Source organism: Mobula hypostoma, chromosome 17, assembly GCF_963921235.1.
Source record: "Mobula hypostoma chromosome 17, sMobHyp1.1, whole genome shotgun sequence".
Lineage (NCBI taxonomy): Eukaryota > Metazoa > Chordata > Chondrichthyes > Myliobatiformes > Myliobatidae > Mobula > Mobula hypostoma.
In genome coordinates this window covers 39,089,060-39,108,612 of record NC_086113.1, presented here as the reverse complement: position 1 = coordinate 39,108,612, position 19,553 = coordinate 39,089,060, and the positions used below count along the sequence as shown (strand labels likewise).

At 40.3% G+C, this 19,553-nt stretch overlaps 1 protein-coding gene and 1 long non-coding RNA gene across 3 annotated transcripts in view; one reads left to right on the top strand and one right to left on the bottom strand.

Annotated features, from left to right (window-relative positions):
- Positions 1-19,553, bottom strand: part of cep72 (centrosomal protein 72) — a 174,805-nt gene that overhangs the window by 30,981 nt on the left and 124,271 nt on the right. For both annotated transcript variants that reach the window (XM_063069732.1, XM_063069733.1), the window contains exon 7: positions 15,062-15,116. In XM_063069732.1, coding sequence (XP_062925802.1) covers positions 15,062-15,116 — 55 coding nt within the window. The remainder of the gene's footprint in view (positions 1-15,061; positions 15,117-19,553) is intronic.
- The window catches only part of LOC134357942 (uncharacterized), a 132,248-nt gene that overhangs the window by 29,481 nt on the left and 83,214 nt on the right, over positions 1-19,553 (top strand). The gene's annotated exons all lie outside the window — the stretch shown is intronic.

The following is a 19,553-nucleotide window of genomic DNA, read 5'->3' as shown; positions in this document are numbered from 1 at the left end:
TGAAAACAATGGATTTAGTCCTTCCAATTTTTAGTTCAGAAAATGGTTCCTCATTTAGTATTGGATGGTGGAGATTCATTGAAAGTATCATAGTTGATGACTTAAAAATGTGTAATGCCAGCAAGCATGTGATTTTGGATAATACTATCACAGGGCAGCAAATACATGAGGAATAGGACAGTGATCTTTGGAATATACTAAAAGTAACTCTGCAGGTGCTGGAAAAAATGCCATTAAGGGTGATTCACTGGAAACAACTGGATAGGTAAGAATGGAACAGGTCAAGTGAAGTTCTTGTGGAGGAGGACCTATGATAAATGATTGACAACAGGTAAAAGAACAAAAAAGAGAAATAGATCACAATTACATAGGTTGTCATTATAAACATTAATCAAAACCATTCCAGTGTGAGATAGGAGGTGGAACCTGATTAGTGGGATTTGAACAAGGAGTTTCAGGGAAGATAGTATTATACTGGAAACTATGACACATTTAAAGTCTTTGCTGGAAATGAGGATAGAAAAGGGCCTGAGGTTTTTTTTTTTTGTTTTTTGAAGACTGACGTAATGACAGTAGACTTGAAGGAGTGGGAAGAAGTACCAGTGAAGACAAAGCTGTTAGCAGTGCAGCTGTGAGTGTTTCATGCCACACATTCTTAGCTTGTATGGTTAAAGATTATATTCCACTGATGCATTCACCTACCAGGCTCTTGACTAAATGTACCTCTTCCTGAAATTTTGAATTTAAAATTATACTTGCTGATTTATTTTTCAAACACTTAAACTCTGGAATAAAAGTGGAAAATACTTGAAACACCTAGAAGCTTAAGCAGTACATCTTGATAGAGAAACATTGTCTACATATCAAATCCTTTGTTAGAACTCTTTCTTTTTCCATAGATGATGTCTGGTCTGTTGAATTTGCATCTTCTGTTCCTACATTAAACAAAAGACTTGCCCTATTAACTAATAAGAAACTCCAAGGAAATGGCATAATTAATGTGGAAATTTATGTCTCTTGAAGTAATTAGTTGACTCGCCCTTTAATACAGATACTTCTTAACAAAGTACTGGAATGATCTCATTCACAACCAAAAATCAAACAGTATTATATTTTCTCTAGTCCTGAATAGTTTGTGATATAAAAAAATCTTGGGATGATTAAGAGTCCGGACTGATGCTGTAACTCCCAAGATCTTGAGCCAAGATCTAGTATTGCATTTTCAGTTTCTTACATATTGAAATACTTAAAAAAATCTAAGGGCATCAAAGAAAAGACATCATAAATTGTTAACTTTATAAAACCATTTGAATACAAAGAATAAGTAGCCCAGTGTATAAAATAAGACTACTGAAAATCAAGCAAAGCATTTATTTTGTAAAATGCTTTTTTTAAAAAAAAAGTTGCATGCTGGTTTCTAGAATGCAATGGAAACAGCAACTCATACATGAACCCGCTGGTATGTATTCTGTCAAAAACTGGGTTGGGTAATCCTAGTTCTAGTCCAAGAGGTGTGGGTTTCCTGTACCTGGTCACGGAACACTTGCACACTTTAGAAAGAGTCAAAGATATGGACAATGAAAAATCAGAGACAAATAATTAATAATAAAGTCACAGATATACATAGCACAGAAACAGGTCCTTTAGCCTTCCAGTCCATGCCAATCATAAAGTACACATTTATACTTATTCCATTTAAAGCACTTGGTCTGTAGCGGAATTTTAATACTGTCACACGGCAGGAGGTACAGGAGCTTGAAGACCTATACTTCTGGGTTTTACAACGGCTTATTCCCACTGCGATCATGTTTTTAAACATGACCTAAAAACTGTAACACTACCCAATTTCGTACTCATGTTGTTGTTTATTTTGCATATATGCATAACTAATGTTAAGATTATAACCTTACATTTGTTCTTATCTTGTAACATGGTTATATGCTGCTGCTGTAAAAAGCCCATTTTCATGGCATTTATATACTGAATACATTGTGTATGAATGCCTATGCCAATAATAAATTTGAAATTGAATGCACTGACATCAAGCGCTTATCTGGATTCTTAAAGATTGTGAGACTCTCTGACTTCACCATCCTCTCTACCAAATGCACTCTAAATTCCAGCAACAGACTTGGTGAAAAGAATTTTTCCATATATCCTCTCCTAATCTTTACCTTAATATTTTGCCCTCTGCTCACAGATACATCTACTGAGGTGTGGAATTTACTCATATCTACTCTACGTATGCTCTCATAATTTTGAACATCAGGGCCCCCCTTCCCTCAGCCATCTCCACTTCATGGAAAACAAAGTCAGCCTATCCAGTTTCACCTTACAACAGTCTCAGGCAATATTCCAGTGAATCTCCACTGTAACCTCTCCAGAACAATCACTCATTTCTATATTGCTGCGACCAAAATTACATAATATTCCAGTTGTGGCCTCACCAATATTTCATAAAGCAGTATGATAATTTCCATGCACTTACATTCAATGCCCAGGTTTGTATCCTATATGCCTTCTGTATCACTTAACCCACCTTACCACCTTTGTGGAACAGAGGGATCTAGGAGTGCAAGCGCATAGTTTGCTGAACAAGTAGCATGATGAAGATGCTGGTCTTCATCAGACAAGGAATCAAGTTTAGGAGTAGGGTCGCTATGGTGCAATTATACAAGTCATTGTTGAGGCTGCACTTGAAGTATTGTGTACAGTTTTGGCCACCCGATTATAAGACAGACATCATCAAGCAGGAGAGAGTGCAGAAGAGATTTATGAGGATGATGCCTGCACTTGAGGGCCTGAGTCATAGGGAGAGATTTGCCACACTGGCACGCAGAAGAATGAGGAGTCACCTCATAGAAGTTTATAAAATCATGAGAGGTATAACTAAAGTGGAATGTCATAGAATGTTCCACAGGACTGAAGAGTCCTAAACTGTTGAGCAGAGATACAAGAGAGAAGAGATTCAAAAGAGAGGTAACTGATCTGCGAGTGGAAGTGGTCAAGACAGGTACAACTGTAACGTTTAGGTACGTGGAATGCAGGCAACTGGGACTAGCAGGGAGAATGTATAGACCGGTTTGGCTAAAGGACTTGTTTCCATGCTGTATTCCTCTATGACTCTAATCTATCTATCCTTGAGGGATCTTTGGATGTACATGAAGGTCCCTCTGTTTCTCAAGAATTTCCCCCTGCCAAAATCCTGCAGAAATTTTCTATGCCAGTCCTGGTTTTTCTGGGCTGGCTTGTCGACTCCACAATTTAGGGCAAAAGTTGAGTCCTCCTTCATATTATCTAACTTATCTATTTCAAAACCTTTCCTTATATTGATTTTCTGCTCTGTTTAAATTAAATTTTTGTCTCTCCGAGTCTCTTGGATTATATGATTGATTGTTCTCTTCTGCCTTCTCTGTATTTGTTTCTCTTTGCTCCTTAATGTTTGGTGTGATTGTGACCTGAAACACCATATCATGCATCATTAAGGACCTTCAATGCAATTAACTAACACTCTCCCGAATCTGTGCTTCTTTATCAGTTCATTTTGGGAGATTTATCCCATTATCCTTGTACTTTTACGTATTAAGCTGGCTGGGTCATGTTCACAAATACTACATTAAACTATCCACAATTAATAATTACATAAACTGGAAGTCAATTGAATATTAAAGAATTACCCAAATCAATTAGTTTCAGTGAAACAACAATCAATATAGATTTCAAAATTATTACATTCTAGTGATATATCTGAAGCAGGAATTGTTACAAATTGAGTATTTTCCTTTCAAAGCAGAAGGGCACTTCCCATGAACAGATTTCACTATAATCATAAAATTGTGTCATGGATTAACAACTAACTCCTCCCCAACTATGTTATGTAATTCACTGGGGATAGTTTGAGATCTAGCACATTCTCATGGCATTCTTGAATATCACATCAATAAACTAATATGCATTAAATTAATACTACATTATCACATTTATTTACAGGCTAATCACTGAACAGAAAAATAGCAAAAAAACAAGAGCAAAATAAAAGACAGAGCACTCAGAATTGAAATAGGAAAAGTTCACCAATAGCCAAAATTTACTAATGTTTTGTTGGTGCAGTGATTGGAAGAGGATAAGTGAAATAAATCTGAGCTTCTGATTTTCTATCATAATTCACTGCCAGTGATACCAAGGAAAGATTCCCTAACTGCCTTGACTGACCACTTTACCCATTCATATATGTTCACTGGATCTCTTTCTCAGATATCACAGGGGGAATACATTAGCTCACCTAGATCATTTACTTCCCTTGTCTCTATTACTGGAAGGTGTGACTAACGATGAGCCTAGATTTTACTTCAGATTTGTAGGTCCATCTGGCTGTAAATATTAATATATGTTTTTGAAAGTTTCTTAATTGTATGAGTTATAATTATTTGCTTTTACAATGCTGAACAGTGCTCTTTATTATTTTTAAAGGCAAAGACATGAATATAGAAAATAAAAGATGTTTATGGTCATTGAAGGTCAATCATCCCAGCTCCAAGAGATCACTGCAGGAATTCTTCATATTATTGCCATGGACTTATCTATATTAAGCAGCTTCAACTATGACCTTCATTAGAAGTAAAACTGTTTGCTGATGATTGCGCAATGTTAAATTCTAGTTGCAGCTCCTTGGCAAATGAAATAATCCACACTCACATGCAACAACAGCATGACAACCTTGAAGCATGAGCTGATGAGTGGCAAGTGCCAGATAACAATCATCTCCAACAAAGCGTCTAACCACCTTTCTTTAATATGCAACAGCAGTACAATTATTAATTCTCCCATCACAAAATCTTCAGTGGCCAGAATTTTTAAATGACGAACTGTATAAGTGTGGTTTTCAAGAGCTAGTTACAAACTGGATTCCTTTGTTTTGTGACTCAGCACACGATGTCCAAAGCCTATGCTGAATTATGTCAAACAACAGGAATTCTGCAGATGCTGGAAATTCAAGCAACATACATCAAAGTTGCTGGTGAACGCAGCAGGCCAAGCAGCATCTATAGGAAGAGGTGCAGTCGACGTTTCAGGCCGAGACCCTTCGTCAGGACTAACTGAAGGAAGAGTGAGTAAGGGATTTGAAAGTTGGAGGTGGAGGGGGAGATCCAAAATGATAGGAGAAGACAGGAGGGGGAGGGATAGAGCCGAGAGCTGGACAGGTGATAGGCAAAAGGGGATACGAGAGGATCATGGGACAGGAGGTCTGGGAAGAAAGACGGGGGGGGGTGACCCAGAGGATGGGCAAGAGGTATATTCAGAGGGACAGAGGGAGAAAAAGGAGAGTGAGAGAAAGGATGTGTGCATAAAATGAGTAACAGATGGGGTATGAGGGGGAGGTGGGGCCTTAGCGGAAGTTAGAGAAGTCGATGTTCATGCCATCAGGTTGGAGGCTACCCAGATGGAATATAAGGTGTTGTTCTTCCAACCTGAGTGTGGCTTCATCTCCACAGTAGAGGAGGCCGTGGACAGACATGTCAGAATGGGAATGGGATGTGGAATTAAAATGTGTGGCCACTGGGAGATCCTGCTTTCTCTGGCGGACAGAGCGTAGATGTTCAGCAAAGCGGTCTCCCAGTCTGCGTCGGGTCTCACCAATATATAAAAGGCCACATCGGGAGCACCGGACGCAGTATATCACCCCAGTCGACTCACAGGTGAAGTGATGCCTCACCTGGAAGGACTGTTTGGGGCCCTGAATGGTGGTAAGGGAGGAAGTGTAAGGGCATGTGTAGCTGAATTATGTCGATTACTGTTTTGAGCTGCAATCACAGAGGTATCTGGAGAGCGTTCCACAAGCCTCCAAACTTAAGCCTTGTAGCTGGCGGAAACTAGTAGTCTGGAAATCAGAAGTCTGGGCAATTAACATGGATCCTTGACTTTGAATCTATCCATGGCAGCAAGAAAATACATCAATCAATGTACTTAATTATTTAATGGATAATATCAGTGATAGTGACTTAAAAAATTACTGGCCAGCTTAAAAATTCACTTATCTCCTTTGAGCATAGAATTCTGCTGTCCTTATCTAGGCTGGCGCCATGTATTTGACTCTAAAGTGCCTTCTAATCTGGTGCAATGCTGGATGAATGATAACTGACAATGATGTTCTTATCACATAAATAAGCAAAAACTTTCATCTAATGGAGAAATCTCGTCTCATGTCTAGAGGTTAAAAATAGATAGGGTACTGCCAAAAATTATTTGTTCATATATTCATGTATATCCTTATGACTGTATTCAATACAAACAGGTGACACGAAAAAATGGCGTGGTATTTCGACCGTGAGATACCTGTCAGTATTCAGATTCTGGGCACTGTGTACAGCTGATCTAGAAGGTTAAGTCCCATGGAACGCAGGGAGAGCTGGTTAGGTGGATTCAAAATCATCTTGGAAAGTGGTGGGTGTAGGTTGTTTCTCAGAATAGAAGCCTGTGACGAGTGGTATTCCTCAACAGTTGGCTGTTACTCGCTGTTTATATAAATGATTTGGATGTGAATGCACAAGGCTCCATCCTTATGTTTCTAGATGACACTAAATCAGGAGGTGTATAACGTTTAGACTTGAGCTGTGATAAGCTCTGCTGCCAAGTAGACCCGGAGAAGCTCAAACTGGGAACCTGTGAGCCAATTACTGAAGATACAATGCCATGTGATGGCACAATACCATCCTTCACTTTGCTGATGACTAAGAATAGACAAACTAGACAATAACGGGTTTTAAATTTAAACATAACTAGACAACCCGGTAACCCGTTGGGACACCCTTTGAGAGAAAGGTAGTGCAGTCTGACGTGTTGTGCTTTGGAAATTAAAGAAGAAAAACTCAGTTTATTAAAGAAGAAAGACGCGTAGCAAGACAAGTATAGCTCCTCCTCGTTTAACGAAGAATATTCTCGAGTTGATACTTCCTTTTCTCCTCTGTCTCTTCCTCTCTCCTCCTTCTCTGCCTGTTTTTGTCATTCTGGAGATGCGCAACCCTTTCATCCTTCGTCTCTTCATCTCTTCTACCATTTGTTCTTTCTCTCTGATCCTGGAGTCGTGTGGACCTGGCCTGATCCGGTTCTTGTTCTCTCCTCCTTCTGTGCCTATTGTTGTCATTTTGGAGATGTGAATGCCCCTCCTCCTCTGTCAACAGTCAATAGTCATACTTTATTGATCCCGGGGGAAATTGGTTTTTGTTACAGTTGCACCATAAATAATTAAATAGTAATAAAACCATAAATAGTTAAATAGTAATATGTAAATTATGCCAGGAAATAAGTCCAGGACCAGCCTATTGGCTCAGGGTGTCTGACCCTCCAAGGGAGGAGTTGTAAAGTTTGATGGCCACAGGCAGGAATGACTTCCTATGACACTCTGTGTTGCATCTTGGTGGAATGAGTCTCTGGCTGAATGTACTCCTGTGCCCAACCAGTACATTATGTAGTGGATGGGAAACATTGTCCAAGATGGCATGCAACTTGGACAGCATCCTCTTTTCAGATACCACCATCAGAGAGTCCAGTTCCATCGCCACAACATCACTGGCCTTACAAATGAGTTTGTTGATCCTGTTGGTGTCTGCTACCCACAGCCTGCTGCCCCAGCACACAACAGCAAACATGATCGCACTGGCCACCACAGAATCGTAGAACATCCTCAGCATCGTCCAGCACATGTTAAAGGACCTCAGTCTCCTCAGGAAATAGAGATGGCTCTGACCCTTCTTGTAGACAGCCTCAGTGTTCTTTGACCAGTCCAGTTTATTGTCAATTCGTTTCCCCAGGTATTTGTAATCCTCCACCATGTCCACACTGACCCCCTGGATGGAAACAGTGGTCACCAGTACCTTAGCTCTCCTCAGGTCTACCACCAGCTCCTTAGTCTTTTTCCCATTAAGCTGCAGATAATTCTGCTCACACCATGTGACAAAGTTTCCTACTGTAGCCCTGTACTCAGCCTCATCTGCCTTGCTGATGCATCCAACTATGGCAGAGTCATCACAAAACTTCTGAAGATGACAAGACTCTGTGCAGTAGTTGAAGTCCGAGGTGTAAATGGTGAAGAGAAAGGGAGACAAGACAGTTCCCTGTGGAGCCCCAGTGCTGCTGATCATTCTGTCGGACACACAGTGTTGCAAGCACACGTACTGTGGACTGCCAGTCAGGTAATCAAGAATCCATGACACCAGGAAAGCATCCAGCTGCATTGCCGTCAGCTTCTCCCCCAGCAGAGCAGGGCGGATGGTGTTGAACGCACTGGAGAAGTCAAAAAACATGACCCACACAGTGCTTGCTGGCTTGTCCAGGTGGGCGTAGACACGGTTCAGCAGGTAGATGATGGCATCCTCAACTCCTAGTCGGGGCTGGTAGGCGAACTGGAGGAAATCTAAGTGTGGCCTGACCATAGGCCGGAGCAGCTCCAGAACAAGTCTCTCCAAGGTCTTCATGATGTGGGAGGTCAATGCCACCAGTCTGTAGTCATTGAGGCTGCTGGGGCACGGCGTCTTCGGCACAGGGACAAGGCAGGACGTCTTCCACAGCACAGGAACCCTCCGGAGCCACAGGCTCAGGTTGAAGACATGGCGAAGTACTCCACATAGCTGAGGGGCTCTTCTTCTCTCACTTTTTTTGTCCTGACTCTTTGATCCTGGAGTCGTGCGGCCCTGACCTCATGCGATTCTTGTTCTCTCCCTCTCCTTGCCACTTCCCGAAGACATTTGGTGTCATCTCTTGACCATAATGTCCCCCTTCTCTTTCCATGCAGCATAATTAGGCTGTCCACATTTTTTTTACCCTGATGCTTGATAGAAGATATGAAGCAGTAACACCAAAGCCTCCAGGATGCTAATTTTTGTTGTTGATGTGGTTGGCGCTCTCCTAAATGGCCGTGATAGCCCTGCCCTTTTGCTGTGGTTGGTGTTGCTGCAGTGAGCATCATGAGGCGCTGCTGAGGCTGGCCGTGCGCATGCGTCGTGGTGTCAGGCTGTGGAAAGCGGGGCCTGTTGATTGACGAGTGAGCAATTTTATACGAACATATAACCCTGAACTTTGCATGCATTCTGTAAGTTAGCGCATTTTAAGTTGATTTAGTCAAAAAAAGTGCCGTAGTAATGCACCATTTGGGCTAATTGGAGGTCACAAACAGAGCATGAGAATTTTAGTAGTATATATTTAACCCAAGAAGCTGGATCAGGAGTAGACTAGGTGCCTCCTCAAGCCTACTGTGCTATTTAATAAGACAGTGACAAATCCAGTTTGGTCTCAACACCAACTTTCTATTCTTTTCTCATTCCCCTTGACTCCCTTATAATTCAAAAGTAGATTAATCAGCTATTTTTTGTTAGCAGGACAAAAAAAACCAGTAATTTTCTACATTGCTGTGGCTCTTTTTTACAGCTGATTAGAACAACAATTGGTATTACAGTTCTTTAATTGCTTGTGAAGCAATTTGGGATGGCTGGAGGCAACGGAAATCTGCTGTCATTGTCAAATAGTATTTGGGATCTTGCAGTTCAGCAAAAAAAAGCAGTTGAGTCTCAGTTTAAAGCCTCAAGCACATCAACAAAGTACTAACCCAGTATTTGAGCCTGCAGTGGGGCTTGTCATATTTAGCCTCATGCTAGTCTGAGTCTGTTAGTTACATTTGTAATTTTATCCTTCATCTCCATTTTTAAAAAATATTTCAATTTTATACAAACTATGACTACTTGTTCCCAGATGTTTAACACTGTTTTTAATCATTCTAACCTATGTCCAATGATAGATGTCTTCAGTCGGGTTATTGCTTTCTAACTACACTCATGTAGTAGATAAACCCATGGTTTGATACTGGCCTGTGCTGTTCGATCTACGAAATAAAATTTCATGTGACAAGTGTGATTTGTATTCACTTATTTATTTGAGAACTTTATTTTGCTTTGATTTCTATGATATAAATTGGAATAGCCATTATGAATGTGTGCCTATTCCTGTTATCTCCCTGCTGAAGAAATACTAATGTTATTATTCTTACCTCCGCACACCAGATAAATGATAATATACTTTCATGTATCTAAGCATAACAGGTGCAAATTACAATATAATTAGTATAATCGATGTAATATTTAAGGAAATTACAGGCAATATGAGCTGATTTCATGAATTATATAGTTTGACAATAGATTCTGGGACTACAGTTTCCTGTTTTCTCACCCAATGAGATCTGACAAAATGGGTGGAAATTTGAAATTAAAAATCTGGGATTATTTTTCAGCATTACTGTATATGATTATAACACTAAGACATGAAGATAAAGATATTAAAATATTGTAGATTCACTGAATCATATTTGGATGAGATAAAATGAGAATAGCACATTAAGTTATTGTTGTCACCTTGTATAATCAAAAAGACACTTCAGCAGAAAACAACAGCAGCGCGTCTTTCTGTGCATTTAATTCAGAAAATGCCACCAAAATGGGTTTACAGGAATAGCCAGAAAGGTTACAAAATAGAAAGATAAAAGAATATTTAATGCACAGTTATAAAATGTGATTAAAAATTTGGTGACGAAGATGATGTTAGTCAGCCAACAGTTGGAGAGGAAGATGGATGTCCAGAGAATGGATTGGTCTCCATAGACCAAAAATAACTCTATGTGCCAAAGGTAGGTGGAATACCAAAGGCAGTGGAAGAGGAACAAAAGCCATAAAGAAATTTATTATTAGGATGAGCTCCAGATAGGGAAGGATCAATAAATAAATAAAATTCTCATGCAGGAATAAGATACCAATGCAAGTCTAAAAGTAAGGGAGTGGTAGGTGAGAAAGACATAATGTGGTAGAGTTAGGCAACTGAGTTTTAAACAACCTAAATATTTTATAAGAGGCTAAGAAGGCAGAAGGTGGTGAAGAATTTTAATCCAGAAATCAAAACGTTTCAATTCAGGTGGAAGCTTTGGTTTAGCATGGCATCAAGGTTTTGCACAAGCTGGTTCCAGTTGTCGAACACTTGTTAATAATTATGGTTACGATCCCTCAACCCACCTGGATCGCAGGGGTGCTGTACAGATGAATTGCCTCCGTCTCTCACAGCTGTAGTGAGTGCCTGGGTTGAGTTCACTCTGGTCCACTCTGCAATGTTGTCTATCCATTTCTTCCTCTGTCTGTCCCATTTTCCTCTTCCCTGCACTGTTCCCTGAAGACTGGTCTTTGAAAGTCTACTTGATCTTATTATGTGGCCACACCATCTTAGTTTCCTCTTCTTTACTGTGGACAGCAGACCTTCATTGTGTCTCATGCTGGATGATCCTTCTTTCTACTTCGTTGTTTGCGACATGGCCTGTATAGGAGATGCTGAGGAGCCTTCTGAAGGATCTCGTTTCTACTGCATGGATCTTCTTTTGCAGTTGTCAAAGTCCATGATTTGCATGCTTACAAGAAGATGGCGAGCACAAGAGCGTGCAGGAGTTTCAACTTGGATCTGAGAGTGATGTTATTGTCTCTGCAGATTGGTTTTAGTTTAGCCAGTGTTGCTGTTGTTTGGGCTGTCCTTGCAAGGCCTTCAGGCTTTGACCCTTCTTGATTGATAGTGACACCAAGATACTTGAACCATTTGGCAGTCTCTAGTTCTTGTCCACTGACTGATTTTTGTCATGATTGGCTCTTCACTGCTTCTCATCAGCTTGGTTTTCTCTGCAATGGTCATGCCATATCTGGTAGATGTATTGTCCAGATGGTTCACAAGGCAGGCCAATTCATCCTCATTTCCTGCCAACCCATCAAAGTTATCGGTGAACCTGAGGTTGGTTATGATCTGTCCTCTGATGCAGACTGTGCCGATATGGTCTTCTAGGCATCTGACATTACTTGCTCCAGGAAAATGTTGAACAGTGTGGGTGAAAGGAGGCAGTCTTGTCAGACTCCAATTGATGTATGGAACCACTTTCCAAATGTGCCTTGAACAAGTACTGCACTGCTAGCTTTGGTGTAGAGCTGTTTGATGGTTTGGGTCAGCTTCTGGTCCATGTTGTATTTCTTCATTGTGGCCCACAGTGCATCATGCCACACCTTATTGAAAGTCTTTTTGAAATCTATGAACATGTGGAAGATGTCCTATTGATGTTGTTTGTATTTCTCAGACAGGGCTCAGAGCTTGAATATCTGTGCAGTTGTACTTCTTCCACTTCTAAATCCAGCCTGCTCCTCTGCGATTATTTCTTCTGCCCATGGTTTCAGTCTGTTGAAGATGACTTTCAATGTCACTTTGCTTGTGTGGCTGATAAGACTTATGGTTCTATCATTCTGACATTGCTGTTAAATTGCCTTTCTTGGGGAGAATGATGATGAGTGATTTTGTCCAGGGTATTGGCCATTCCCCGGTCTGCCAGGTTTTGTTGCAGATATTGGTGAGGATGTCTATCACTATCTCTCCCTCATGTTTTATCAGGTCAGCTGGGATGTTGTCTATTCCTGCAGCTTTCCCATTCTTCAGCGATCTGATGGCTGCTTCTACTTCTTCCCGCAGAATTGTAAGGTCATTGTCGTTCGAGGAGTCCTGGCTTGCGAGTATGCTGGGGCCTCTTGGGTCTGATAGTTGTAAGAGTCTGAACAAAACTCAGTCCATCTGTTGAGAATGTCTTCATCTTCTGTGAGACAGGTTCCTTCTTTGTCTGGAATGGTGCTGATTTGTGACTGTCTCTGTTTAGTGAGGTCATTCACAATTTGAAATAATTGCCTGTTATTATTCTTGTTCAGACTATCTTCTATCTCTATAGACTGTCTCTCAATCCATTCTTCTATGGCCTTGATCATGTATTCCCTGTACACTACAGCTCCTGTTGCTGTGTTCCTGGTTTTCTTCAAGTCTCTTCTAATGCGACACATTTCCACGATCTCCTCTGTTTCCCAGGGTTGGGTTTACCAGCAGAGTTTTCCAAGCATCCCAATGGCTGTTTCTGTCATCACTTCATTGAACTTACCTGTCAATGCTTTAACGTTTTCATCAAGCATCAGCAGTGGTGGAAACTTACTGCAATGGAGGGGTCATTCAGTCTGTCCAAGTTCAATTTCATTCTGATGTGCCTGGGCTTCTTGACTTTCTTCAGCCTGATTTTAAAGTTCATTATCACCAGGTCGTGGTCACTTCCAATATCAGCACCCAGGGACATCCTTGTTGTGACTCTCTTGATCTTAGACCGGAACCGGTTCTGGTTCCAGTTTTCTTCTGGTGAAACTAGATATGTAAATTTTGACATGAGTTTTGTGGATGATATCAGCAGGGGGTAAGGACAGATTAACAGGTGATACCATTACCAATAGACCTGCACCCAATGATGTTTACTGCCTTCTCTTCTATCAATGCCTCATTTTAAAATTTTCATCTTTGTATTCCAATCATTCCTTGGATCTTATCACTGCCATTCCTTGTAATGTCTTTTGGGCCAGCCACTTTTCTCACCCCTCTCTCTATTCCTTTAAATAACTCCTTATAATTAATCACCTTCACTTAGCTTTCCGTTGTCAGACTTAATGAGCTACTACTGCAACAGGATATCAGATAAGTCCTGGGCTACATTAAACTAATGTTTAATGGCAGAAAAGACTAATATGTGTGGAGATGCATGAGTTGGGCAAGAGTCATTCTTTTTGGTAGTGTGAAGAATGGGTGAATGAGGGCTTTTATTGATGGGCATCCAGTGAGTAAATAACTTAAAAAGGGCCCTACTTCTGTTCCCAGCACTCGTCTAGAACCCACATATGAATGCCCTTTAAATTATATATCTGCAGAATGGTGCCAAAACACCTGTATGGATTATGAGTGGGCAATAACACATGAAAGGGTTAACATATGAGGAGCGTTTGATGGTTCTAAGCCTGTACTCCCTTGAGTTGAGAAGAATGGGGGGGATCGCAATGAAACCTATCAAATATTGAAAAGCCTAGATAGAGTGGACGAATAGAGGATGTTTCCCAGAGCGGGGGAGCCTAGGACCAGGGGCACAGCCTCTGAATAGAGGGATGTCCATTTAGAACAGAGATGAGGAGAAATTTCTTTAGCCAGAGGGTGGAGAATCTGTAGAATTTATTGCCACAGATGGCTGTAGAGACCAAGTCATTGGGTATACTTAAAGTGGAGGTTGAAAGGTTCTTGATTAGTGAGGACATCAAAGGTTACAGGGAGAAGACAGCAGAATGGGGTGGGTTGAGAGGGAAAATAAATCAACCATGATGGAATGGTGGAACAGACTCGTTGAGCCGAATGGTCTAATTCTACTCCTATGGTCTTATGGTCTAATTTTGTTTAGAAATTAACATTGCTGTAACGTAATTTCCAAAAATGCATTGCAGTAGAAATAATTTGATTCAATATGAGTCCCTATAGAATGTGACTCAGATGTGCAAACATGATTTGCAATGGTAACTGTCCATTTATGTTACCAGGCTTGACAGTCAACATTGAAAAACACTTTATACTTCAAAATCACTTTATACAACAGAAATACCAACTTTCATACACATGTTACTGAAAGGGTTAGTGTAAAATAGCTGAATTTCTAGGCAAATGCAACAAAATCACATTAATCATTGAATAGCTAACTTGTTAGAAGTTTGTCAAAAACAATATTATGAGATAAGGAGTTGGCTTGAGTTCAGAGAGGTAGGATTGGAATGGGGTTGATGGGAGAGAGGAAATACAAACTGAGAATAACACCGAATAATGGACTAGAGCTGGACCATTTGGGAGAATAAGTCAGTAACAAGGAGTATGGATAATATGAAGACATGGAAATCTCAGCAAAAAATAATGCATGTAGAATATCAATCAACAGGGTTGGAGAAATTCAGACAATTCTGGAGGTAAGGATGGGATTAATCAAATGGCAGACTGAAGGTACAGTTAACTTTGAAGGAAAGCACAACATCACCAAAGTCACTAAGTAAACAGAATGGGGACCACCAGTTATGACTAATATGTCAAATTCAATACTGTTATTTCATTAGTCCTACTGGATTGCTCAGCACTATTGGCAAAGTATACATGAAATAAAATTAATTACCTTCATTCAGTGCTTGACATTCTACAGAGCTTTTCCTTTGCGAATTCATGACACCCTAAATGGAATTAAAAATCGTAACAGGAAGTATTATTCACAGGAACAGGAAAAAAAGTTAACTCAAAAGTGATCTTTCAGTCCATTGAAACTGTGTATACTGTGCACACTTTGATGTACTGCAATTACTAAAATAAGCTATTTTAAGCAGAATGGTCAAAATGAAATTACTGTGGAATTAAGCAGGATAATTAACCTTACAATACACACTCCAAACTTGCTGCATTCCACAGATAACAATATCAGGTAAAAAGAGAGGTATGCATTGGCAGATGCAGAACAATTTGGTAATTTCACTTTAATATGAGAAAGGGGAGAAAAACTATCACATTTTAATTTTATATATAATGAAGCTCATCAGATGACAGATTTTTGGGTTGGTGAGCACTTCAGAGATAGTGGCCACAATTCCCTGACCTTTAGCATAGCAATGGACAAAGTTAGGAGCAGACAAAGGAGAGTATATATTTAATTGGAATAGGCTAATTACATTGTTAATAAGCAGGAACTTGTGAGCATAATTTGGGAGCAGATGTTCTCAGGGAAATACACAGAAGTGTGGAGGTTATTTAGAGAGCATATGCATGGGGTTCTGGGTAAGATTGTCCCATTGAGAGAGGGAAAGGATGAAGAAGAACATTAACTTTATTTGTCACATGTACATTGAAACATCAAAATATACAGTAAAACGCATTGTTTGCATCACAAATGTACTGGGGCCAGCCACAAGTGTCCCCATGCTTCAGGCACCAACAAGCATGCCCACAACTTACTAACCCTAAACCTGTATGTTTTTGGAATATGGGAGGAAACTAGAGCACTTGGAGGAAACACACAGTCATGGGAAGAACATATGAACTCCTTACAGACAGCAGCAGGAATGGAACCCAAATCACTGTGCTAACCGCTATGCTACTGTGCTGCCCCTTTGACCAATGTAGGCTGAAGGAACCATGATTGACAAAAGAGGTGGAACATTTAGTCAAGTGGAAAAAGGATACATACTTAAGGTTTAGGAAGCAAAAATCAGGCAAGGTTCTTGAGAGTTATAAGGCACCTAGGAAGGACCTTAAGAAGGGATTTAGGAGAACTAGAAGGGGACATGAGAAGTCCTTGACAAGTAGAATCAAGGAAAACCCAAGGCATTCTACTCTGACGAGAGTAAGGGTAGGACTGCTCTAGGACAAAGGGTGTAACATGTGCCTGGAGCTGAAGTAGGTAAGGGAGATTCTCAGTGAATACTTCTTTTCAGTGATCACTAGTGAGAGGGACCTTGCTGAATATGAGATCATTGTAGAACAGGCTAATGTGCTCAAACACATTAGAGGTTAAGAAAGAGATAGTATAGAAGTTTTTGATATGTAAGCCCCAGGCCAGACAGCTTGTACCCCAGGTTACTGCGGGAAGTAAGGGTGTTGACAATGATTTCTGAATTCTCACTGGCCACAGAAGTAGTATCAAAGGAATGGAGGATGGAAAATGTTGTTCCTTTGCTCAAAGAAAGTGATAGGGATAATCCTTGGAATTATAGACAAATGAATATTAAGTCAGTGGTTGACAAACTAGTGACGAACATTTTTAGAGACAGGATTTACAAGCATTTAGAGAAGCACAGAAACTTTAGGGATTCTCTGCATAGCTTTGTGAAGGGCAGTTCATGCTTCATGAGCCTGATTGACTTTTTCTCGGGAAGTGACAAAACAAATTGATGACAACAGAGCTGTGGACATGGTGTATGTAGTTTTTAGTAAGGCATTTCACAAGTTCCCCATGGAAGGTTCATCCAGAAAGTCATAGGCATGGGATCCATAGAAATTTGGCAGCATGGATTTGGGATTGGCCAGCTCACAGAAAAGAGGGTAGTACAGTAGTAGATAGAGTGTATTCTGCCTGTAAGTCAGTGATGAGTGGTGTTTGGCAGAGATCTGTTCTGGGACCCTTGTTCTTTGTGATTTTTATAAATGACTTGGACGAGGAAGTGGAGGGTGGGTTTATAAGTTTGCAGGTGACTTGAAAGTTGATGGTGTTGTGAATAGTGTAGAAGGCTGTTGTAAGTTACATAGGACATAGATAGAATGTATTGCTGGGTTGAGAACGTAGAACAAAACATAGTTATACAGGGCCTTCAGCCCGCAATCTTGTGCTGATTTTTAAGATCAATCTAACCCTTCCTTCCTCCATAGCCTCCATTTTATTTTCATCTATGTGTCTATCTAAGAATTTCTTCAATGTCCCTACGTGTCTGCCTCAGTCATTCCCCGGGCAGTGTGTTCCAGGCACCATCACACTCTGTGTGAAAATAAACCTAATTCTGACATCTCCTCGATACTTCCTTCAAAATCACCGAAAAATTATGTCCCCTCATAATCACCATTTCCAACATGGGATAAAGTCTCTGACTGTCCATTTGATCTCTACTAAGTCACCTCTTATCCTTCTTTGCTCCAAAGAGAATAGCCCATGCTCAATTAACTAGACATGCCCTCTAGTCCAGGCAGCATCTTGGTATATGTCTTCCACACCTCTTCTAAAGCTTCCACATCCCGGTGACCAGAATGGAACACAATACTCCAAGTGTTGTCTAACCTGTGTTGTATAGAGCTGCAACATTATATTGTGGCTTTTGAACTCAATCCCCCGACTAATGAAGACCATACCCCATTCTAATCGCACAAGTGAGACTAGGCAATGTAGTTCAGTTCAGAAGAATTTGATATGATACACTTCAGAAAGTTGAACTTGACGGCAGAGTACAAGGTTAATGGTAGGATTCTTAGCAGCCTGGTGGAACAGAGGGACCTTGGGGTTCACATCTATGGGTCACTCAAGGTTGCTGTACAAGCAGATAGGATGATTAAGGTGTGTAGCATGTTGCCCTTCATTAGCCAGGGGATTGAGTTTAAGAGCCACCAGGTGACGTTGCAGTTCTATATTGCATTCAGTTCTGCTGGCCTCATTAGAGAAAGGATGTTGTAACTTTAAAGAAGATGCAGAGGAGATTTACCAGAATGCTGCCTGGATTAGAGAGCACATGTTATGAGGAAAAGTTGAGTAAGCTAGTGCTTTTCTGTTTGGAGCAAAGGAAGATGAGAAGCCATTTGATCTAGTTGTGTATGATGATAAGTGGCATAGATTGTGTGGACAGCCAGCAACTACTTCCCAAGCAGGCAACAGAGGACATCCTTTCAATGTTAGTGTTGGAAAGAACAGGGCAATAGAATATATATTTTTTAAAACATAGAGAGTGGTAATTGTCTGGAACGAACTGCCAGGGGTAATGGTAGACGTAGAAACATTAAGGACATGTAAGAGATTCTTAGATTGGCACATAGATGAATGAAAAATGGGCTAGGTAAGAGGGAAGTAGGTTAAAAGGTCATCACAACATCATGGGCCAAAGGGCCAAAACTGTGCTGTACTGCTCTATATTCTATATGCTGTACCCTTTGTTCTAAATTTTGGCCTTTCAATTTTAATTAAGATTCAATAGTGTTTCACTTACAGGTCCTCCCCAGGTTATGAACCCGAGTTATGGATACCCTGAACATATAAACAAACACTTGGGAGACCAATCCAGTGGATGAGAATAGACCTACTGGCTGTTGTAACTTCTTAGGGACAGGGCAATTCCATACAACTTCTCTATCCATCCCGCTCTGAGCCATCAAAATAGGGGCTGGGTCTAGCCAAGCAGAGCTGGCAGCACTGAGTCAATAAGTCTGACTGGTGACTGCTCTTCCCACTGCTGCTCGCTCTCCTGTTAGGAATGGTCTATGACTGTCTCTCACAAACTTTGATAATTTCTGACTATGAACAGGCTATGAACAGTTCTCAGGAACAGAAACCTGTTGTAAACTGGGGACTGTCCCTAATTTCTAATCTTATGAATCCCTACCCCTGAATGAGCAGATAGTCAAATGGAAATTTGTAGCCCCTAGAGATTCTTAAATCAGTTTGAAATTCCACCAAGAATCCAAAATAATAGTGATATTGTTTGGATGTTCATTGCAGCAACAATTTTTGCTGCTGGAATATAAAGAACTCTTATCACTAAGAAATCTGCTGCTTGTAATTGTGTGAGAGGTGTTGAGAAATGAAGTTTGATCAAAACTGGTCCCTACTACAGAATAATGAGAACGTCTTTACTTTTTAATACATGATAATTTAGATTTCATTGTTATCTATAAAAACAATGTTAGTATTTAAGCAGAAAGGTAGATTTTAAGAGGAGGTATTATAAAGGCCAGACAACAAGAAAAAATAGAAATTGAAATATTTTTGTGCTGATCTGATGTCTATTTTCTAGAAATTTATTTAATGGTAATAAGGCTGTTCTGAAGTTCATGCTTTGTGATGGTTCCTTTATTGACTTAATGCTAAATGTAATGCATGCCCTCACTGAGTTAGTCGATTAGTTACAGAAGTGACTGTGGGAGAA